Source organism: Elgaria multicarinata, chromosome 11, assembly GCF_023053635.1.
Source record: "Elgaria multicarinata webbii isolate HBS135686 ecotype San Diego chromosome 11, rElgMul1.1.pri, whole genome shotgun sequence".
NCBI classification, from domain to species: domain Eukaryota; kingdom Metazoa; phylum Chordata; class Lepidosauria; order Squamata; family Anguidae; genus Elgaria; species Elgaria multicarinata.
The window spans coordinates 11,118,881-11,143,728 of record NC_086181.1 but is presented as its reverse complement, the minus strand read 5'-3'; the positions used below and the strand labels follow the sequence as shown (position 1 = coordinate 11,143,728).

The 24,848-nt window shown below is 45.1% G+C and overlaps 1 protein-coding gene across 1 annotated transcript in view; it reads left to right on the top strand.

The window, feature by feature from the left end:
- Positions 1-217: 217 nt before the first annotated feature.
- ARHGAP23 (Rho GTPase activating protein 23) overlaps positions 218-24,848 on the top strand; it is a 119,791-nt gene continuing 95,160 nt past the window's right edge. Inside the window, exon 1 of the mRNA XM_063138531.1 lies at positions 218-535. Coding sequence (XP_062994601.1) covers positions 218-535 — 318 coding nt within the window. The remainder of the gene's footprint in view (positions 536-24,848) is intronic.

Genomic DNA, 24,848 nt, shown 5'->3' with positions numbered 1-24,848 from the left:
AATATACAAGCAGGCAGGCTTCCTGCTGAAGTTCAGAGAACAGTCAAGGAGGAAGCTGTGTTTTACCGTCCAAAGAGTCTGGATGGAACCGAACCAATCTGGCATCAGGATTTGAGATCCCACTTGAAAACCCTTTTGTTGATACATCCAAATTTGTTCTGATTTGCCAGCTCTATCACTTTCAGCTTCACCAGGAATTTTCTCACTTGAGAGTGGAATGGTAGAAGAAGGTAGCCGGGGGGATCGGGCTCCCCGTGGTGGCGGGCCACGGGGATCCCCACGCCCTCCAGCCCCGCCGCATCGTGGCATATCGGTGGTGGGCAAAGCAGTGTGGAGCGTGGCGCGAGCAGGGAAAGGCTGGCGTTTTGAGCGAGCTGTTGGGGTGGACTGCAGCTTGCCTGAACCTCGTTGCATCTGGTTGACAAGCGTGCGGAACGACAATGCTGAGTGGTGGGAGAGACGGTGGCGCCGGGCCGGGGCAGTGATGGCCCGGCAGAAGTGCCGTGCACGACCCAAGATGGACAGGAATCTCACGGTGAGAATGCCATAGTGTGTGTGTGTGTGTGCATTATCAACACACGCTGGAGAGAGGCTTGTCAGCCTCGTTCCTTCTCAGCCTTGGTTCCTCTATCTGTGAAATAGGAATAGCTGTGATCTGCTTTTTGGTGTAGTGGTTAAGAGAGTGATAGAAAGGAAGAATTTAAAATTCTTTACCTTGTAGATATTACTGACAGTTGCAGTGTGTTTATTTCCCTTGCCTTGCAGGGTATAATTTGAGCCTGTGCTCAACCCAGTCTCTGTATCAGGGTTCACATTTAGGACATGAGAAATAAAAATGGGTGCCTTGTGCATTTGTTTTGAGCGTGTATTTTCTCCGCCTGCATGTAATCACATCTGAAATTTGAGATGGGGTCAGGTCAAAGTATGTAACTTCTAGGCATCTTGATGATGATGATGATGATGATGTAAATTTATATAACGCTGACTGTATTAAGCATATCTGGCATCACCTCATTTTAGAGATTAAAGACTCTGTACTCATGTGCAACCATTCTGAATCTCCCTGGGGCACATATATGGAACTGAAAAGAATAGCCATAGTTATGCTGTTTATTTTTTTGTGAACTATTGGCTAATATGTAGGAAATGACCTATCAACAGAAGTGTGGATTCCTGAATGGCAGAATCAGGGCACCGTTGTATGAAGTGGGTGAGTAAGTGCCTGACTGGCCTGGGTTTCAGGAGGGCAAATACCATGCAAGGAATTAATCATAGGCTCACTGGCTTGCCCTTGGGGTAACTTGCTTACAGCCTTGGTTTCCATGATGTGTAACATGGGAATTCTTAACATAGCAACATGCTAATGACAACCTCTCTTCCTGGGCGCTTTCTTGATTAGATAAGGATTGTGTTGCTGCTTGTCAATTATGAGATCTTGAATTTTGCTTTGTGAGCCTATAGGGTTAGAAAGTTGGACTTGAACCTAGGAAATTTGGCTTCAGATCCTTCCTCAGCCATTGAGTTGTAGCCTGCCCTAAATCTTAGACAGAGAGATTTATTTTACTGCTATTCTTATATTGCATCTGTATCCCATTCTTTCTCCAAGGAGATCAGGGACAGTTTACAAAGGGGCGCGCACACTTTATTCAGTTTAATCCTCACAATCTCCCCATGAGGTAGGTTTGGTTGAGAAATAGTGACTGGCAAAAGGTCACTTAGTAAACTTCATAGTGGGGATTTGTCTAGGGCTAAACACACCTTGCATTTTTAAGAACACTAGAGTTTTGTCCCCGGCAATTAGGTTTATGATCTAAGAAAAGCTGAATTCTGCAACTTGTGTGGATTATGTGAATTGAGAAAATGTCCATAACTTCTCCTGTTCTGTATATGTCACTTCTTTTGCTAGTCTTGGAAAGGGACAAGAAGCCGTGATGTGCATAGCAGTGCCACTCGCAATTACTGGCAATCTTTATTCAGCCACTTCTTTAGCTTCTGAGATTTCAGCAGGCCTTTGCCCAGCCATGAGGGCTGCTCTATGACAGACAGAAGAAGCATTTTCTGTGCTTTTTCTGCATGTAATTGTGGCAGGCATACAATGCAGCCTACGTCTTCCCTCTCCAGGTGCAATGCTCTCTAGCCACTATACTTTAGAAAATATATGATTTTCTCCCTCCCAGTCAAAGGCTAGGATTGACAGTGTGTCATTAAGCTGAACCTTTTAAGTTAAAACATGGTTTTGTACTACTGGGTGTATGTATGTATTTACTTACCTATTTACTTAATACCTTTCTACTACTTTCTACCAAGGCACACAAGGTGGGAATGGCCATCTGCCCAGACCCCCCCCCCCCATTGCCAGTGCCCAGAGTTGCATGGTCCTGCTACTTCTCCTTACTATCGCTGCCTGCTCATCTGACCTCTCCAAGTAGAGAGGTACTCACTTACTCACCAAGTAAGTGAGCAGTGACAAGAGCAAGGAGATGGAGCAGGAGCCGCCACTCACTTCGCCCTCTAGACTCTCAACACCAGAGCTTGGGAACCCATTGTCCTCTAGATGTGGTTGGACTCCCAACTCCCGTCACCCCAACCATTGGCCATGCAGGATGGGACTGATGGGAGTAGGAGTGGAGGGCAAGATGGTCCCCACCACTGCTCTAGGCAGTGGTGTGGATTGAGCCCAGAGGACATGGCAGTAGCAATGAGCTGGGGCTACTCATGTGTGTGGGGGGGCTGATGGCATCTTGCCCAAGCCCTCCTCCCTCAAGCCTGGAACTGACGCTGATCCCAGGTGTGTTTGCCTCTTTCCTCCTTCTCCTTAGGAGAAGCAAATCAATAAACTGTGTTTCTAAAATTGCTATTTTAAGGACCTAATAAATCAGGCTCAATCAGCCATCATTCCTGATTAAGAGCTTTTTAACCTTGGCTAGCAAATGCCAGTCCAAAGGGAGAGGGCTTATGAAAAGCTCCCAATCTCAAGCTTTTGGAGGTCACCAGTGAAAGTATCTTTGTATTGCTAGCGCGTCTTCTAAGAACTCCTCTCTGCGTGCCCTTCCTTTTCTAAATACAGCAGTTTAAACTATACATGGTAGTCCAGTCTTGGGGCTTTGCAAAGAAATCTGAGGACCTTCTGAGAAAGCTAGACTCCAGTATAACTGGGTTTAGTTTTTCAAAACGCATACTTCTAACATGTGTGCATTGGTTACTACAGAACATCTGAGCTCTGTGTATTAAAGGCAGTGGGTATGGATTGATTGATTGATTGATTGTTATATAGCGCCATCTATGTCCATACTGCTGTGTTATATAGTGCTTTACAAGGAATGAGAGAACAGGTCTCTACACCGATGTACAATATAGAGGCAGGGGTAAAACCAGAGAATAATATTAATGTACCAACAGTGCAATCCTATGCATGCTTAGGCAGAAAAAGGTCCTACAATTCCCAGCACACCCAGGCAGCTGGCTGAGGAGTGCTAGGAGTTGAAGACTTTTTTTCCTGTCTAAACATGCACAGAATTGTACTATAAATATTCTATCAATTGTCTTATTCAGGAGTTCCTCACAAGAGCCCTGTATGGTTTGAGCGGTTTTGTTTGACCCATGACTTGATATGTGGATAACAGGGCTCATCTCTGGATCATGCAAAGTAGTCATAAAACCCTTCATCCTTGAATAATCACAGTGCATGTTTCTCGCTTGCCCAAGGGTCTCTACTTCCCTTGCTCGGCTCCGTCCATTTTCTTCTGCTGCCCCTTACGCCTGGAACGCTCTTCCAGAACATTTGAGAACTACAAGTTCAATCGCAGCTTTTAAAGCTCAACTAAAAACTTTTCTTTTTCCTAAAGCTTTTAAAACTTGATGTTGTGCAGACTTTATACTGTTAGTTTTACCCTACCCTGTGCCTGCTTACCCTACCCTGTGCCTGTTTGCATTCTCTTCCCCTCCTTATTGTTTTATTATGATTTTATTAGAATGTAAGCCTATGCGGCAGGGTCTTGCTATTTACTGTTTTACTCTGTACAGCACCATGTACATTGATGGTGCTATATAAATAAATAAATAAATAAATAAATAAATAAATAATATCATCTGAAGGGAAGAGGGCAAAATTCCTGTTACTCCTAGGCAGCTTCCATATCACTCAAATTAATTGTTCTTCCCATTTTGCAGAGGGGGTGCACTGAAGCCCAAGGTGTCTTCTTCTTGTTGTTTATAAAGTACCTAAAAATTGCTAGCTACTGTACGTATATTAAAAACAAAGCTGACCCTGCCTAAAGTCTTCCAATCAGAAGATGGTGCAAGTTCACCCCCATGAATCCATGGCTAAGCAGAACTCAGCCCAAGAAGAAGGCCAGGGGTTGGGAACCTCTTTTCTGTTGAGGAATGCCTTCCCACAGTAGTAATCTGTTAGGGGCTGTCGGCTGGCAGTGGACAGGGCCAGAGCCAGAGCCAGTGATGTGCGTAACCAGGACCAAACTAGGCTGGGATGCTCACTTCTCTGCTTCTGTCTCTTTTTCCCACCCACTTCTCTCTCTCTCTCTCTCTCTCTCTTTCTCTCTCTAGTTAGTGTTAACTGTAGTGTGACTGGCTTTTTACCGTGTGGTACATTTTGGATTGTGCGCATACGTTAACAGTGCTGGGCTTAAGAACATGAGAAATGCCATGCTGGATCAGACCAAGGGTCCATCTAGTCCAGTATTCTGTTCACACAGTGGCCAACCTGCCCATGGGAAACTCGCAAGCAGGACATAAGTGCAACAGCACCCTCTCACACATGTTCCTCAACAACTGGTGCATATAGGCATATTGCCTCTGAGACAGGAGATAGCATGGTCACCAGCCCCATCATTGCAGACTTTTTAGAACATCCCTGAAAACTTGCTGCTTTTTTCTGACCTTTCTCCAATTGTGTTTTATCGGAGTTGGTTGTAGCTGCAGTTGTGCGTTGTAGATTTTGTCTTATGCTGGTGTTTGTTGTTGTTTTAGAATGTTTAACGTTGTTGCTATTTTTACCGTTTTACGATGTGAGTTTTCATGTTGTACGTCACCTTTGGAGGCTTCCTGTCCTGAAAGGTAGCCCAGAAATATTTTAAATTAAATAAAATATATATTTTTCAACCGTGAAAACAAAATCTTAGGGGTAACTAAGCATCAAAGCTGTGTTCATAGAAATAAAAGCAAACGGTGGCCTCATCTACACCAAGCAGGATATTGCACTATGAAAGAGGTATATAAAAGGCAGGAGCCACACCAAGCAGGATATAGCGGTATGAAAGCAGTATATGGTTAGTGTCAATGGGCCCCAACAGTAGTCAGTGCACTTCAATACCTCTATAAAGCAGTAGTGTGGCTCCTGCCTTTTATATACCACTTTCATACTGCAATATCCTGCTTGGTGTAGATGAGGCCAGTATTAGGTGTTTTCGTAGCAGTTACTTTACAGATATAGGGAATGTACTATACTGTTCACTTTGGTCTATGTACCAGGAGTAGGAACATAGGAAGGTGTCTTATGTTAAATTAGACCATTTGTTCATCTTGCTCAGTATTGTTGACACTGATTGGCAGGAGCTTTCTGGGATCTCAGACCATGGTCTTTCCCATGAGCTGCTATTTGATCCTTTTAAATAGAGATCCCTGGGATTCAACCAAGGATGCTCTGTGTACAAAGCATGTGCTCTGTCACTATGCTATGGCCCTACCATTAGGCAGAGTGAGGCGTTTGGCTCAGGCGGTAGATGCTGATTGGTGTGGAGGCAGAAGCAGTGGCAGCCTCCTGGCTGTTCCCTTTTGTAAGAAGGCAGAGCTGCATCTTCTAGGCATCCTGCCCTGCACCCCTAAGCCAGCCCTCAAGCAAGATGGAGGATGTTGTCCCATCACAATGTTGAAGTAAGATTTAACTGCCAGTCCAGTTGGCTTCAGTAGATGGAATGGGGACTTCAACTTGTCCTTCACTTCAGGCTGCAAAATGTCTCGGGCAGCCCTGAATCCCCTCTCCCAAAAATACATTCCCCACTTTTCCTCCATTAGGAGGGTCATGTTGTGCGAAGTCAGGGAAAGGTATCCCAGAATTCTCCTTGGTGCTGCATTTTAGAGAGCAAGTTGCCTTTCTCCCTGTGGTTGGCAGCAGCATTCGGGGAAGGCTCCCCACTCTGCTCATTTTCATCTGAACAGATTATTATTATTATTATTATTATTATTATTATTATTATTATTATTATTATTATTATTATTCTGCCCCATAGCCGAGGCTCTCTGGGCGGTTTACATAGGATAAAAACACTTAAAAACAATATACAAAAATTTAAAATCACAAAAACATGCAATTTAAGAAGTGGAGTTGTGCATAATCCTTTTAGGGGTCTTTTATTCCATCTCTTTCCTTTCTTTATTATAGAAATTCAGGGTGTTTGGGATTTTCGAGAAGCAACATCGTATTAACGGGCGCTGTTACCCCACCTCCCATGTAACCACATTTTACATTGGTACAGAATTGTTAACATAAGTTACCCATAGGTTGTTTGTAGGCCGACACACTGTGACAAGGGTGTGGTGACCAGAGCCACGTATACACTGCATTGGTCACACTTTCAATGGCGTGGAGTTGATTATCATTACTCAGACAGGCTACCCAAAGTCTGTTAAGTGGTCACATTTTAGTCATATTTAGGAAGCCCTTGAGAGGATTGTTTTGAGCGGCCAGGCAGGAGAGCTTCACAAAAGTCTGGGTGTGTGTACATGTTTTTCCCCCTACCACCATGTGTGCAGGCAAGCGGGGTAATAGAAATGTTTGTTGCTTGCAACTTCCATTCACTTATTTGGGCTGGGATACGTACTGTGGGGAGTTGTGACAAACCTGTCATGCTTCATATGTTAGCATATATCTGAAGCATACTTGCTGCAAATATAATGTTTAGTGCAGCCTTTTATATATCCTCCCTCCCGCCCCCTGCCCCCCCCGCCCCAAAATTACTCACCTACAAAACATTTCACTAGCCTGCTGGATCTAGCAGAGGAGAAATGGAAAACGTTGTTGTTGTTGTTGTTGTTGTTGTTGTTATTATTGTTATTATTATTATTATTATTATTATTATTATTATTATTATTTACATTTGTATACTGCCCCATAGCCGAGGCTCTCTGGGCAGGTTTTTCTGGGTTTTTATCTTTAGATAAGATAAAAACACTTAAAAAAATATACAAAAATTTAAAATCACAAAAACATACAATTTAAAACCACAGAAACATACAAAAACGAACCCAGGCTAATTACATATTGCTAAATGCCTGGGAGAAGAGAAAAGTCTTGACCTGGCCCCGAAAAGATAATAATGTTGGCGCCAGGTGGGCCTCGTCAGGGAGATTGTTCCACAGTTGGGGGGCCACCACAGAGAAGGCCCTCTCTCTTGTTATATCTCCTCCTCCAACAGGCCGTGGGTTTTCTGTGCAGGCTGTGGAGGAGCAGCCACTTGGTTTCTATGCTCCGTTCAGAGGAGGGAGGAAGCGCTCCGTTCCTCTCCTGGCAGCCTGCTCACTCGCACACCTGCCTAGAATTCCTTGTGGCCTCTGGCTACCAGGTGAGTGTTTAAATATAAGACTATTTTGATGCACTAGAAGTATGCGATTGCTGGAGCCTTCCTCCCACACATTGAGAAACGAGTGTATGTTTAACCCTTGCAGCATGTGAATGTTTCCTTTGAGAGCTCTCTCTGGCATGTGCCCACATCAAACACGTGTTTAAAAACCATCTGTCAATTTTCGTTTGCTCCCTTTCCTTTGTTGTCTCTTCATGGTTAAATTTTAGACTGGGGAAGACAACTCTCCTTTTTGCTTATGTTATGCCTGCAGTGTGCAATCTGCCCTGTTGCAGTCACAGACATCGATACTACTAATGATTATCACCATTCGCATTTAGATGTTTAGTAAAAAACTGAAATATGAAGTAGTGCTTAGTTTTAGGGATGATGTGGAAGGAGGGGAGCATATGCAGACGCAGAAATCCTTTGCACTCTGCACTGCATCTGTACTTCCTCTGCAAATCTTTTGTTTCCTGTTGTCCGGAGATTCTGCCATTCAGTATGAATGAATGAACAAGAGGCCGCCCGTGCAAAAAAGTTTTAATCTGCGTGCTTGGCTTGCAGCGCATCCGCCGTCCCTTTCCGAGGGCCGCCTGGTCGGTCGACAATAGGAAGCAAACTGCAGAGCAGACAAAATGCACATGGAGAATGACCTCGGGGCCAGGAACAGAAAAGGGACATTGGGAGGCAGGCGCAGGGAGGGTTAGATTTATTTTTTGAATTGTTTGTGTTCTTTGAGCCCGGGGATCTGCCAGTCCAGGAGCAAGAGGGTGAGTCAGTGCAGGCTGTGTTCCCAGAGAACCAGGTCAGGACAGCTCATTTGCCAACTGGGTGTCATTCGGGGAAGGTGAGAGTGTATTAAAGTGCACATACAGGTCAGGCCGCTTGGATCTCACTCAATTAAGAACATAAGAAGAGCCATGCTGGATTAGACCAAGGCTCCATCTAGTCCCGCACTCTCTTCGCTCAGTGGCCAACCAGCTGTCAACGAGGGACCCAGAAGCAGGACATGAGTGCAAAAGCACCCTCCCACCCGTGTTCCTCAGCAACTGGTCTATACAGGCTTATTTATTTATTTACTTATTTATTACATTTCTATACCGCCCAATAGCCGGGGTTCTCTGAGCGGTTCTGCCTCTGATACTGGAGGTAACAGATAGCCATCAGGATAAGTAGTCATTGATAGCTTTCTCCTCCAGGAATTTATCCAACCCCCTTTTAAAACCATCCAAATTGTTGGCCATCACCACATCTTGTGGTAGTGAGTACCATAATTAAGAGGTTGAGCCAAGTGGCTTGGCCCAGTGCAGGCATTTGCAATTTTGAGACATGGATTTTTGAATTAGTAATACCAGTCATTTATGTGGCTCTTAGGGGGGTCTTCATTTTGCCCCATCTTCCTTCCTGACAACCCTGGGAGATGCGTTGCCTTTCTTATCCTTCCCATTGCCTTTTCTCTCTCAGTATTCCTCTTTTCACTCTTATCACTTGGCACAAATTCAGGGCTTGCAAAGAAATACCCAATTCTTAAGTGATTAAAAACAAACATTTAGGAATCACCATCCACTCTTTTAAGTGCCTGTCATGGATGAGGATGGAGAAGTAGGGTGAGTCCAGCCAAGGGTTTTATCCTACAATTCACCTTGCTACAAACATAGAATTTTACTGGGGTTTTAGATTATGTTGCCTTCCAAACACACCTTCTGTGTTTCGCACTGCTGCTTTCGTCTTTTTTCCTATTCGTTAAGAAGGATAAGGTGGAATAGCTGCACTGTGACTTTTGATTATTACTAGGAGTTCTCTGTCTGGAAGTTCTTGAAGCCTGAACTCTGAGGTGCCAGTCTTAGTTTTTTCAGGCACTTGGAATTTTACATCTGCTTTCAGTCTACTTAGTTACCTTGTCCTACTCATGTCTTCCTGCCTTTCTGTGCCTGCAACAGCCACCCCATCCTTGTTCGTCAACCCTGTTCTCTCTCCTCATCACCAGCAAAGCCTTCCTCGAACCCTTTGAGCCTTGCCTTACCTGCATTTTCACTGTTGTATGACTCATCCCTGTATCTCCATCAGTTGGTATCGATCCCTAGCTCAGCCTTCCTTGAACCGGGATCCCTCCAGATATTTTGGACTACAGCTCCCACAATCCCTGGCCATTGACTGTGTGCCTGGGGCTGATGGGAGTTGTAGGCCAAAACATCTGGAGGGACCCACTTTTGGGCGCCTGCTGAACGTCTCCTTTTCACCGCCTTGGCTTGCCCATCTCTGTCTGTATATCACTCTGATGAGAATCCGTATGGTTAGAATGCTAGTGTCAGCAAAGAGTTGTAGTCAGCCGTAGAAATGAAGTCCCTGGCAGGATTTGCTTTGCAGTTGGCTGGTGCCCTGGAGCAGATCTCCAAGCGGGTTGGTCTGAGGGCAGGGGTCAGGTGTAAGCCAGGATCTGAGCCAAAGGGAAGATGGCTCCAAGATGCAGGAAGGGAGTAGGCAGAAGGGCAGAAGGCATGGCAGACCAGGAAGGGAGCAGTGAGGTAGAGGAGGATGAGGCAAGAGAAGCCTGGAACCAGGTTGCTGAGTTGCACACGAAAGGTTAGGGGCAGTCAAAGGCCCAGACCCGGCTGGAAGTATTTATAGGCCAGGAGGAACCAATGAGCTGCCCTCAAAGGTGGTGGGGTGCTTGAAGAATAGTGTCATGCCTTCTATCTTAGCTTTGAGAGTTGAGTGATTCTCCATTGGGACGCTTCTGGTTAGAATGTCGTCTGACCTGTGGAGTTTGGATCAGGGTACCAGCCTTAGTTTTCCTGTTTTGACAGTGAGAATCATTTTAAAAACAGCAACAGCAAAGTGAAGAACTACAGCTCACACCCTGATCAAGAGCTGCACAATCCTGGCTGTAAATTCCTGTGTCATTTGGTGAAACTTTCCCTTGTCCCCCGTTCCCCCCCCCCCCCCCGGAGTGTATTCTTTTTGCAGCCTATGCTTCTTGCAAATGTGGGCACTCCCTTTTGTTGTTTTTCTTCTCTTGTTTTTGACCAGCTGTTATTCCTTTTTCCTTTGCACCTGAGCTGCAGCCATCAGGGAACTACAGGAGTTGATGTCAGAGTTATTTTCTGCTCCTGAAAACAAAGATGTATCAGGAAGGGTTTGTATAGATCTTTTCTTGCATCCAATCAGGAGCCAATGGAGTCCCAGATTTCCTTGAAACCACATAGAAAAGTGAGGAAATTCCAAGACTTGTCAGGTCCCCTATGGTGGTTGAGTGATTGCGGCTACTACCTCTTGACTTGATGAAGCCCCCAGTTCCAACCCTGTCGGGGTTTCCAAGCAGGTGCGGCATGTTGAAATGCGATCAGGATGTGCTACAGTGCTACACATGATTCCAGGGTACAACTACTGGTTTGGGCACAGCAGCTATCGGTGAAGTTGCACGCAAAGCAAAATCAGTGCTCCAGCATGCTCAGTGCAGGGAATCCTGCGGGGGGCACCTCTTAAATTGCATACTTCTTTATTGGTAGGTTGTACATGGAAGTTAAGTCTCCCACTCCCATCTTAGATGTCAAAGGGGATTGCTTGCCTCTTGGGTTGCACACTACGCCCTTGGGTCTTGCTCTCACTTGAAGTGGTAAATCAGCCTGCCTCTGGACCTTTCAGGCTGCAGGCTCACGTGATCAAATACAATGCTTCGCATATGTGCAAAGAAAATGCCCTGCACGTAAAAAAGTAGCATGTCAGGGAGTAGGCTAGGTTAGAACCTTTTCTACTCTGACATGGTGATTATTTTCTATGTACAGGGATTTTCATTTCATTTTTTGCATGGAGAAGCATTCTCTCATCTGAGTCCCAATTGCTGACTGAAGTGGTTCAGTCCAGATATAACTGAGGACTAGACCTCAGTCACCTTCCATAAGGGGATCAATATTGCCCCAGTGAACCATTTGGAATCTGGAGATGGTCAAACTGTCTCTACTCATACCAGTGTCAGATTATAATACTGTGGGAAGCTACCTACACCAGCGAACATCCTGCATAGCTTGGGATAAGTCACTCTCTGTCTTAGCCTCAGTTTCCTCCATCTGTAAAATGGGAGCAATGATGCTTTATTTATTTATTAAAACATCTATATGCCCTTCAGTTTGACATGCTCTCAGGATGAATCACAAGAATAAAATTCAGTATCAGAATAAAATTAAAATGTCCCCTCAGAGGACCGTTGTAATATCAGTGGGATAAGGGCTATAATGCATCTTCTAGAAGTTATTGATAATGAAAGTAAAGAAAGTAGAATAAGATTTCTTGGATTCTGTTTGCTGCTTTAAGAGTGTAGAGGCGTGTGAGGCAGACAAGTACTGGGGCTTCTGGATTCTAATTCTCGCTTTATCCATGATTCATTATGTGACACAGGGTAAATCATACACACCTGTGCCATTATAAGCCTCCAGAGCTGCTACGGAGACGTAGAATGGAGAAATTTAGCTTGCTTTCAAGCTAAATTTGTCCATTTTACATAGCAATGAATTATTCTTTTTTAAAAACAACAGGTGCTGCATTTGGGTGGGGGTAGCAAGGGCTACATGCCCTTCCCTGAGTTTGAGACTCATGACGGAGGCCTGCTGATAGCCCTTTAAGTCCTTTCTTTAGACTCACCAAATGGAAATTATTGAAGGGGATATTTTCTTGTTGCTTGATGACCATCAAATATACTGAAGGCAAACATTATGGATTTTCTGGAAAGCACTTATGGGGAAAGCATGCATATATACAGATGCATATAGTCATGTGTCTATTCTGTGATGTGTACATGTGCAGGAAGCACCAATTTCCCATTACTTCCTAGTGAAATACATGTACATTTGATTGTCCTCATGTAACAGCCTGCACTGCCTAATCCCCCCTCCTACCACGGTAGAGTTTGTGGTATAGCAAATTCACAATGTTTGACGGTGGCTCTGAGACTAGTGTGCGTCACTATAGATTGATTATTATTTAAAACGTATGGTTTAGTAGGCTGCTCTCTTTTTCATGAAAGCTCTAGAGCTTGCTGCTTTCCTCACTCCTGTCCAGAACTGGTAAAATGTGTGGTCAGCCAACCCAAATAGGAGAAAGAACATGATCTACCCATGAAGCAGACTGTACCACTTTAGGTAGTGTGTGTGTGTGTGTGTGTGTGTGTGTGTGTGTTTGTGGGGGAGTCACTTGCGGGGAGTTTTTCTCATAAAGCGTTCAAAAATGGATGAAATATGTGCATACATGTATATGTGTGTGTATATGTGCATAGGTACATTCCATTGAACTACCTCATTCTGGTTGCATGTCTAGATCAGGCCCATGTTAAGTGTTGTCCTACGCATCTAGGAAATATAGAAGACCCAAATATATCTGGGAGGCGATAGCCGAGTGGGATGGATGGCTCAGACGTGGTGGAGTGGAGATGGGAGCAACCTGGAATGATAGGTTGCATATCCAAAACCTGGAGAACAACTGGGATAGTACCGTATTTCTTCGATTGTAAGACGCCATCGATAGTAAGACGCACACTAATTTCAGTACCACCAACAGAAAAAAAGCTTTGATTCTAAGAAATAATAAACGCACCCGCGATTCTAAGGCGCACCCCGTTTTTTAGAGATGTTTATATGGGGGGGGGAAGTGTATCTTAGAATTGAAGAAATATGGTAATCCACAAATAACCCATTTCTGGGTGTCGGTTAGCATCTATGTATTTAGCAAAGCCTTGCTTCAGATGTGGCATTACAATATATTTTGCATGTTTCTTCACCCCTGAAAGTATATGTAACGGTGAAGTTGAGATTCAAACTTGAAGCATGGATTGACGTCTTGAATGTGTATACCAAATTTCATTCCAATATATCAATTTTCAGCAGAGTTATCACATTGGAAACAAAGAGACTAACAAAGGGGAGAACCAAAAGCTTTCTTTTGCATGGCCAACTAGGACAAAGGAAGTATGGCCCTGCTCCATACTTCCTTTGTCCTAGTTATGGAGCTTCTGCTACCAGTTATGGTAGCAGAAGCTCCATATCCCAGATGTACATAGTGATGGCATCAGTATATTGAGGTGTGTAATCCAGTTCGAGGCACTGCATTTTTAAGTTAGATAGTCACCCTGAATAAAACCCAGAAGAGGATCACAAAGATAAGTGAGAGGTATAGAATACAAAGATGGATGAGGAAAGGATAAAAGAACAATATGTTGAGCCAGGAGAAAAGAAAACTGGGGGAAGGACTTAAGAGCAGCTTTCAAATATTTAAAAGCCATAAAGAAGACAGAAGACAATTACTCTCTAATGCCCCTGAGGGTAGTGGAACAAAAGAACAGGAACCTACCATAGAGGAAGGTAAATTTAGGTTAAAATGAGCATAGTCCTTTTAGGCTAGATGCTTTGGTGTGGTTGCTTTTTGTTCAGTGTCACAAGTGGACAGTAATTGCTTTCCGCCTTGGTATCTTTGTCAAATAGAGTATGTATAGTATACTGAAAGTTTGCTCTTACTAGTTGCCCTCAAGTTCCCCCACCCCAGCTATTGGTTGACCTGCTGTGATGTCATGGAATATTCCTGAACATTCTAACTGCTGAGGGGAAAAGTTAGTCATAAAGCATTGATCGCTGAAGTAGTTGTAAGGTAAAGGAAACTAGAAAGTTGGTTGGCAGGGAGTTGAAACCTCATTTTGGATGAAAGAACAAGACGGCTTTGTGTTGAAGTAAATGTTCTATTGGTGGGAACATTTTATTCAGTTTCATCTTCCACCATATCCACAATACTTGGAGCAGGTTAAAGCGATTGAGGGCCCAAGCAGGTGATGCAATGCAGACCTGTGTCTTCGAAGTTGGGTCGCCATCAAACAGCTCTAAAGAGATGGGGTAGCCAACTTCAAGCAGAGAAGTGATAGGTAGAAGTGGGAAGGCTGCTGAATCCTTTCCCTGCTGTTCCCTGCTGTTCACATTCCTGCACAACTTACCCACCCCACCCCATTTTAATCCTAACCAGACTGTGAACCAGAAATATGCCAGGCTCTGAACCAGAAATAAGCTAGGCTAGGAGAAAGTGGCTGTGGAGGGAAAGTAACACGTTGGAGAAGTGGCTAGCAGCCTCCCTCTCTTGCTTCTCCTCTTAAAATCTCCCCATTTACAGTTGTTCTGCTTTAACCCAAGTCCTACAACATAGGTCAGCTGCTGAATACATAATTTTGGCCCTGAGGAAGGTGATTTTTGTTGTCGTCAGGGAGCTCACAATGTAATTGAGGACACGCTTGGTAAGGGACAGCATGAACTGCAGTTCAGAATCCTTGTGGCATTGTCAAATAAATTCTGCAATAGTTACACACTTCAGGCTCACACAGGACTGCTGATTGCTCTCTGCCTCTATCACTAAGCCCCTTGTCTGTTCCTTAGGTTATCTTTCATCTTACCATTATTGCAACCTTTTTCCCACTCATCTTTCTTTATCATTATCCTTCCCTATATTAGTCAGTTCTATTAATTTTATGCATTAAGCTAACAACTAAAAACATTGTTTGTGCTGCTCTAATGCCATGGAATGTTCTCAACATTCCAACTGCTCAGGGGAAATCTGTCAGCAATAGGATGTTGGCAAAACAGTGTATGTTCTGCCAAGGAAAGATAACCTGGGTGCCGGAGGTGGAGTGTGTGGAAAAGAGAGAGTCCTAAAGAGCAGAAGAGCCCTTGGCGAGCAAGAGAACTTCAAAAGCTTGGGAAATGGTGCAGTGGATAGGAAACTGAGAGGTTAAGGAGGCTTCTGGCAATAAGGCAAATATTTACATGTTGGTTTGAAGCAAAATGTTAGCTTCAGGGTTCTTATTGATACTGTTTCTGTAAGCACTTCTCTACTGCTGCGAACATTGCTCCATTCTCCTTAGAACTTCATCTTTTAGAACACAGTTTGACCCCAAACAGCAGTAAAGAGTTGAGGTGCTACCGTATTTCTTCAATTCTAAGACGCACTTTCCCTCCCATATAAACATCTCTAAAAACGGGGTGTGTCTTAGAATCGCGGGTGTGTCTTACGGGTTTTTTCCTGTTGGTGTTACTGAAATTGGTGTGCGTCTTACAATCGATGGCTTCTTATAATCGAAGAAATACGGTAATTTTAAAAAGCGAAGCATTTATTCTAGATCCTTCCCCCTACTTATTCCATGATCTCCTCCCCATACCTGCTTTTTTCTTAATCAGACTTACTTGTGGTTTCATAGGAAAAGAGTCAGGGCAGAAAAGCGGCTGGAGGGAGAGGAATTGTAGGGAAAGGTGAATGACAGACAAAGGGTTTGCCACTCATCCAGTTGATATCCCTTCCCATCCCATCTCTTTACAGTTGTCTATCAACTCTTAAGACGTGTCTTTGCAGCCCATCATGTAATTTGGTGCTTAGAGATGTGGGCAATGTGCCTGTTTAGGTGAATGTAAAATATGCTGCCTTTGGCAGGCCAGATACCTTGCTCCACGTTCATATCCTGTATCACCTCATCTTCTTTCCCCCTTAATTCACCTATTTAAAAAACTGTAGGACCCCCACCCCTCTCATTTATTTTCCCTTTCCTCTCCCTGGACAACAAGAGTACAGCACCTGGATTTTAACACCACGTAGACCTGGACAGCTTTCAATTTTCTCAGGGCTGTGCTTTTCTTTCTCAGATGCCAACTGTATTTGCCTACCTGTCAGCCTGTGCTGATGGGAATGCCAACAGAGCTGTTAGTGGGGGAAAGAGAAGAAATAATAATAATAATAATAATAATAATAATAATAATAATAATTTTATTTCTTACCCGCCTCTCCATTTTGATCGAGGCGGAGAGCAACAATTAACGGCATGCTCGGCTCCGTCCATTTTCTTCTGCTGCCCCTTACGCCTGGAACGCTCTTCCAGAACATTTGAGAACTACAACTTCAATCGCAGCTTTTAAAGCTCAACTAAAAACTTTTCTTTTTCCTAAAGCTTTTAAAACTTGATGTTGTGCAGACTTTATACTGTTAGTTTTACCCTACCCTGTGCCTGCTTACCCTACCCTGTGCCTGTTTGCATTCTCTTCCCCTCCTTATTGTTTTACTATGATTTTATTAGATTGTAAGCCTATGCGGCAGAGTCTTGCTATTTACTGTTTTACTCTGTACAGCACCATGTACATTGATGGTGCTATATAAATAAATAATAATAATAATAATAATAATAATAATAATAATGTTAACCCAGCCAGCCACCCCACTTACGCCCAGCCTAGTTTTATGGCACGGATCTTGGCGTCTCTCAGGCCGAAACAAACCAGCTGATGTGGCACGACTGGCGACTGCCTTGGGGGCTGCTTGCTTACAGGCGGAGTTGTCTGTTGTGGTAAAATATAGCTTGTTGTAATTACTCTGTGTCCCCAAACCTGCCATTTTCTCCATTTTTAATTGGGATCCAGGAATGATAAACAGCAGGCCTTTTATGGTTTCCTCGGCTGTGAGGCATTGACTGTCGCCGTTACTATTTTGTTGACTGGCTAAAAGTTCCAGGTGGCTGGCTTGTACTTCCCATTCTGAGGCAGTTTTCACAAGTGACACTTAACATATAGAATACATACATTGCAGTTTTCCATGCCTTGAATTCAAATGTAAAGCCCGCAATGGCTAGAATTTTCACTTGATCGAAAGATGGCTTCTCTTCCCCTTTCCAATGATACTCATAAGTGAGACATCCTAAATTAAGGGCAAACTTGTACTTATTGCTTTCCCACTGAAAACGGAATCTGTTAGTTAGTCTCTCGTCCTGTAATATACATACATGCGATTGGTGAGAAATTTATTGCATTCGCATTTTAATATGAATTTAGCAAATTCGCACTTCTGAAACTTGCATTCAAATTGGAACACAGTTAATGGCAATAGTCACACTTTTCAGAATGATGTGAAACAGTTTGCAAATATTAAAATGTGCACAATATATATATATATATATATATATATATATATATATTACAGGAAAAAAGTGCACCCGCGATGCGTATTCTGGGGAAAGGGCACAAACATTAGAGAAAATTGCTTGGGAGAAATAAGTATATCTGGAAAAGGGCATATACAATTATGAGTACAAATTGTCTTAGGGAAAACCACAAACTGATGTGGAAATGGGAGATAATGAATATAATGTTGGAATAAAGGGGAACTGAGCGGAATTAAACTTGTCAGATTTGTCTGCGCCTGGTAGGATCACCTATGCTGTCTTTTGACATCATCAGGTGATGTTCCTCTCTGCTCCCTCATCACATTGTTGGTTTCTGCTGGTGGGGGCAGAGAAACGCAGGTGGAGTTGCACATTTTTCTGCTATAAAGCGCATCTTACAAGGATACCCTGATGTCTCCACATCCAAGCCCCAGTACTCAGGCCACTACAATGTGTTGTCTTTTTGCTGCTTTCAGAGGGCCTGGGGACAACAAGGGCTGTTTTCATAGAATCATAGAATAGAAGAGTTGGAAGGGGCCTACAAGGCCATCGAGTCCAACCCCCTGCTCAGTGCAGGAATCCACCCTAAAACATACCTGACAGGCGGTTGTCCAGCTGCCTCTTGAAGGCCTCTAGTGTGGGAGAGCCCACAACCTCCCTAGGTAACTGGTTCCATTATCATACAGCTCTACCAGTCAGGAAATTTTTTCCTGATGTCCAGCCGGAATCTGGCTTCCTGTAACTTGAGCCCGTTATTCCGCTTCCTGCACTCTGGGAGGATCAAGAAGAGATCCTGCCCCTCCTCTGTGTGACAACCTTTTAAGTATTTGAAGAGTGCTATCATGTCTCCCCTCAATCTTCTCTTCTCCAGGCTAAACATGCCCAGTTCTTTCAGTCTCTCTTCATAGGGCTTTGTTTCCAGGCCCCTGATCATCCTGGTTGCCCTCCTCTGAACACGCTGCAGCTTGTCTGCATCCTTCTTGAATTGTGGAGCCCAGAACTGGATGCTATACTCTAGATGAGGCCTGACCAGTGCTGAATAGAGAGGAACCAGTACCTCCCGTGATTTGGAAGCTATACTTCTATTAATGCAGCCCAAAATAGCATTTGCCTTTCTTGCAGCCATATCACACTGTTGGCTCATATTCAGCTTGCGATCTACAACAATTCCATGATCCTTCTCGTTTGTAGTATTGCTGAGCCAAGTATCCCCCATCTTGCAACTGTGCATTTGGTTTCTATTTCCTAGATGTAGAACTTGGCATTTATCCCTATTAAATTTCATTCTGTTGTTTTCAGCCCAGCACTCCACCCTATCGAAATCACTTTGAAGTTTGTTTCTGTCTTCCAGGGTATTAGCTATTCCACCCAATTTTGTGACATCTGCAAATTTGATAAGTGTTCTCTGCACTTTCTGTCGGCAACGAAAGTGGTTTGTGGAAGCAGAAAGCCTGGATAGGCTGGCTGGGAAGTTGGGTCACAAATAGGCCCAATAGGTAGGGAAGCTATGGATGAGTTAAGGGAAAGCAGAGCAGTGTTTGGGAAGTTGGAAAGATGGGTGGAGCAGAGAGAAGACTGTTAGGAAGAGGGCCAAAGGAGGCAGGGAACTGAGAAAGAGGTGGGTGGGCAGTGGAGAAAGAAGGACGAGGGAGAATATTGGACAGAGTTGGGGGCTTAGTGCTGTAGGCTTGAGTGGGGTGGGGGGACAGGAAGAGAACACAAAAGGGAGGCGGTGCCACCGAGGTGCTGCGGGGGCTGTGTTTTTTACACAGAGATTTGAAAAGAGTCTGCTTCTTAGAGTAATTATGTAAATGGGTAAGGGATAAATGATTAAACAGTGAGTAGGTGTGTGTACCCGGCACTCTCTTGGGGGGCTGGCAGTGCCCGTGAGCATGGAGGCACCATCTGTAGCCTTGCTGATGGAGAAGCTCACGTTTTTGCCCAGGTTATTACCTCCAGAGCAGCTGCTTATGTTTGGGTGGGAGGCTTCCCCCGGGATGGAGTGAAGAGGGGGCAGGATTATAGAAAAACTGTGGAGGGGGTGGGGCGTTTCCTGATTTATCTCACATGGTATTCTTTTGTCTGGGGTTGTGTGGGGGTGTATGCGTGTCTGATAGATTTGCCTTGATTTTCATCTATTGGTAAAGAGCAATTCCCATTCCCTGTAGGCAAACTGAGGGTGGTGTGGTGGGGCTTTACTCACAGATGATGCCTGATCATAAATCCCCCCCCCAAATATTTCCATAGTTCATTAGAGTGGGAGGATAGAAAAGTGCCCAGAGGGGTGTGTGTCCCCATATCTGGTGTTTGCGTGGCAAAGGTATTTTTTAAAAAATTATCTACCCCGTTAAACTTTAAAGGGATGTCTGATGATGTGTTCCTGCCCCCACCATTTCATGTAGATAAATGAACAATCTCCAGCCCCTTCCCCCTTCTGATCCCTCCCCTTGCTTGCTTCTCCCCTTCTTTCTCTCCCCTCCCTTCCCTCTCTCATTCTCTCATTGATCAATTATTCGCTGCACAGCTTCTTTGGCCTGCGGCAGAGCAGCAAATCTGCCCCCACCCCGGTTTGCCATATCGCAGCTGACCTCCGGTAACCCCCCCCCCCCCCCGCGCGTGCAGCTCCCAGCCTCTTGGCCATGGTGGCAAGAAAGACTTTGCTGGGCGAAATCGCTTGTATGGCTATAGCTTTGCCCTCTTTCCTCTTGCTTTACTTGAAAGTTTATGACTTTTAAATTGCACATTTACTCTCTGTGAGGTGGTAACGATCTCAGCTTTACTTGTTCCTCCGTTGGCGTCTGGCTCTAGTTTTCTCCGCCCTTGCGGCTCTCCCATCAGTCTCTGCTCTCCCATCCACAGTGCTTGTATTGCTCCTGACACATGGATGGGGCTAAATAAACTAGTAGTCAGGCAGAGATATTCTAGAATGCAAGGTTATAGCATTTGGCAGCCACCAATGGTGCCTCTCTGCACATTGTCCAAACATGGTACATGGACATTTTCTGGAGACAGGGCTGTTGGCAAACACTGGCCTCTTAATTTGAAGAGTGGTCGAACCTCATCAGTGACTGGCATCCAAATTTCCCCCTGTCAAAATGAGGTAGCATTTTGTACACTTTGGCTTCTTTCTCTCTGAAATGGTAATGCTTGGGATGCAGAGGGCAGTTCACATGCTTGACTGTTTCCATAATGAAAATAAATCCCTGCATATAGAAAGCTAGCATGTCGAGGGAAAAGGTAAGGTTGGAATTGCTTTCCCTGACATGCTAGCTTTCTGTGTGCAAGCCCCCACCCCCCTGTAATGGATGAGCATTCTGTCATGTGAACCCAAACCTGCAGTCTGAACTGGTACAAGCCCAGACACACTTGCCACCACTGTGAGGGCCAATGGAGTCCGCACTGACCTCTTCCTGTTTGCCTGCAATATATATTGCCAAATAGTGATCTTTTAAAGCCAGAGTGTAGAACCTATAACCCTCCCAATGTTGTTGAACCCCAATTTCCATCAGACCCAAAGAGCACAGTTAATGCTTCGGGATTATGGATGTTGTAGTCCAACAACATCTGGAGGGCCACACATCCCATCCCTCACATTAAAGAAAATGGATCAGTGTTTGGCAATATAATTTGCAGATGTAAGGACCTAATCTGGATGGGAATTGTAGCAGGGGAAAGGGTTAAAGCCCCCCTACACCCCCCTCAGTACTGGAGTCCTCATCCAAATAGAAACTCCTGCGCTCACTCTAGAGTTAAAAAAAGAAGTAGCTTCTAGCTGTGTTTTTAAAGTAACTTGTGCTTTGGGTCAAGGTCTCAGGAAAGGAGTATTGTCGGAAAAGGGATGGATGGCCAGGAGACTGTGAGCCAAGGACAGCAAAGAAGTAATCCAGAGTGTGTGTAGGGGGCGGGTGCAGCAAAGGTGCTGAATTTGGCAATTTGACTTGTACTGGCTGTCATAATCTCTTCCTGCAAGAATTTAGTGCCTTTAAGAACAGCTGCCTAGTAAATGTGTTTGTGCCATAACTGGATGTCTTTAGGTCATAACGAAACGCTACAAAACAGAAAAAATCCTGCTGTTCTGTGTCTTTCTCCTCCCCTCTCCCTTCCTCGCAAATTGTATTTCTAGGAGAACAGAATGCATAATGCGATGTCACCATGTTGCGCGTTTCCCCTCCTTGTATCATTGGCTATGGGTGGCAAAGGAGCAAGGAAATGCACCGCGGATGGCTCCGTGTCCTTGTAATGTCAGGGAGGAACTATAGGACCCTCCCTCAACTTGGTGGCCTCCAGATGTGTTGTACTCCAATTTCCAGCATGCTCCAGCCAGTCAGGCTAGCTGGGCATGCTGAGAGCTGGAGTCCAACACATCTGGAGGTTAATAGTTCAGGGAAGGCTGAACTATAGCTCCTTGTCCAACGTCATGTCATCCTTAGGCTGCCGTCTGGACTGGACCCCCGCTTTAATTTCCCCCCACTGGCCTGGTGCTCTGAGCAGCAAGTGGCAGCCATGTCTTGCTGCCATTTAAATTTCCCACAGTGCCCCCTCAACTACCAAACACAGCTCAGATCATTACTGCTACTGCTGCCAAGTAAAGCTACCAAGTCTCATCAATGGAGAGGGGGTGGGGCATCAGAGGGCGCTTTATCCAAGACCCCCCCAAACCAGGAACCGGCACTGCGTGGCTGAGTGGTAGAACACGCGCTTTGCAGGCAGAAGGTCCCAGGTTCAATCTTGGACATCTCCGGTTAATAAAACATGAGACAAAGAATCGGCTGATGTAAAAGACCTCAGCCTGAGACTTTGGAGAACCACTGCCAGTAAAAGTTGAACAAGATTGGGCTTGTCAGACATACTTACTTGATTTTATTTACAAATTGTCTTGTTTGATCCTTACACTCTCCTTTAGTGTAAGACTAAACTACCATTACGCTAAATTTACACAAGTACCCAGATCATCAGTGCCCAGAGAGAAGAGAGGCAAGGGAAGGCGTCAATATCCATCTTTTTGTCACATGGAAGCGTTGATCCCGGCTTACCGAGGGCCTGGGGCGGCTGGCGCTGGTGCGATACCGAGGGAGATTAATCTCGTGAATACGAGGCACCCTCATTAGCATCCTGATCCGAACGCAGGGCGGCTTTGTGACGGAAAGATAAGGATTGTGTGCTGGCGGACCGTGAAGGGCCCTGAAGGAGTCGGGAGCCGCTGGGCTTTGTGTCCCTGGATAAAACGACTTGTGTCTTCATTAACTCCAGAGAGTCGCCCGTAGAGGCTGTCGGGAAGCAAGGTGGCCGGCGGGGGTGGAGGGGGATTAGGAGTCTGCGTTCCGCACCTGATCTGCTTTTCCAGACCAGTTCAGAATATTCATCTTGGAGACATGCTAGTCTGACCGCCTCAGAGGGCTTGAAAGCGGCCTGTGTTTAGGAGCTGGTGGGGGAGGCGGAAGGGGGGGCACCACTTCAAAGCCGTCATTTGGTGATGTGCACCTGCTCAGCAGGAGTGGGCAGCACTACTGTTGCATGACAGATGTTCAGTTAGGAGAACGCGCGCGCATGCGCACACACACACACACACACACACACACACACACACACACGGGGCGTTTGAAAGGAGTTGCAAGAATCACATCAGCCCTTTCCTGGAGTCTCTTCATGCTGTCTCCTTGTCATCCCTCTTCATGAGCTGGCAAGCTGCTAGTCCTCAGTTTTAAAATCCTTTCGAGCTGTACTGATCGAACTTCCACCCTTGTTTCTTCTTGCATAATCCCTTTTAGTTCTTTTCTTCTTCACTGTTTTGGTGCTGAGCTGTGTGCAACCTTGAAGGGGGGGGCACAGTGCAAATGGAGTGTGGGGGAAGTCCATGAGGCTAGGCTGTGAGGGGCAATCCCACAGCTTTTCAGAAGATAGAGCCAGGAGCCTGGAGACAACCAGGCAGTCAGGACTGCTTGTTGTCCAGGCTGGAAACATTTGTAGCCCTTTCAGGTCAGAGGAAGCCAATGGAGTGCGAGGGTAGGCAGAACCTGCAGCTTCTCTGTAGCCTGTACTAAACAACTACAAAATTTGGCTCTAGCAAGGAAAGAGCGCAGGGTGGCTTAAAAATCATGCTGGAACAAAGCCAATGCCAGTGCCTTGATTTCAGAGAGGAATAGGCCCACTGCATGGATGCAAGGGAGGGCTGAGACTTACCATGCTAGCTGGGATGATGGGAGTTGTGGTCCAACATATCTGGAGGGCACTAGTTTGGGGAAGGCTGACCCAAGCTCTTTTTTGTAGTAGGTTATTATGCTATTGGGTCAAGGATGGCCTCACTCCTACCTTTTGTGCATCCCATAATAAGCTGTGATTGCCATAGCAAGGTAGTATAGTGACAGAAGGGGACCTGGGCTAGCAGTAGCACCCAACGAAGTCAGGCAGGTGCCCAAAGCCTGAGCTGACAAGCTGTAACCTATTGACTTTCCAGTATTTGGGAGTCCAGAAGGAAAGCTGGGCCAGAGATTGTGCAGGAAGGACCAAGCGAACATGGTGCTTTGTCTAGGTTGGGGCTTGCTGCCTGGACTCAGCACTTCCTTGCATCCGGGTGGTGAGACTGCCCTGCTCTGAGGTCATGCCACTGACTTTGTTTTTGTTCCAGCAAGATCGCTAAGCCATTCTCTCCTTTTATCCTGGCACTTGGGGGGGGGGACCAGAATAAAGATGTGGGTGAATGGGCAGTGCCCTCCCACTCGGTGGGAGCGCATCCCCCTAGCACAGGCAAGCCTTGGATGGAGATCATCATTCCTTTGCAGCTTGTTGCTGCTGTCACAAGATATTTTAGCTGTTGGTTATTCTGCGGGTGTTTTGCATTTCTGCACCTACAGTATGTCACACCAATCTTCATTAGTTTTAGAAATTGCAAATATTTTTTCATTATCTTCATAGAACTCTTGCGCTTGTATTATTCCTAGTGTGGGAGAGGAGAATCCAGATGCTCGGCTCCTTTGTAGAGAAGATGGCAATTGGTGACTTGAAATGTGAGTCTTTAAGACTGGGCCAGAAAGGGCAGGAAGATGTACGTTTACAATGTGGTTAGAAACAGCAAAATTTGTAAGAGCTACCAATAGAATTCAACGTAGTTATTTCTTCCTTTCGTTGCATGAACCATACTCACAAGTTCATGAAACTTTGTGTGTGTGTGGGGGGGGGGAGTGTGTTCCTTATATCTGTTGTGAATGATCCTAAGGTGGCTCCAGGTCAGTGTTCAAATTACCAGGGGTGGGTGGGTGGGTGAGCTACTTTCTGTAAATGGCCACTTTATCAGAAAGTTATAGGAGGGCATAATCCCCCACCCCCCA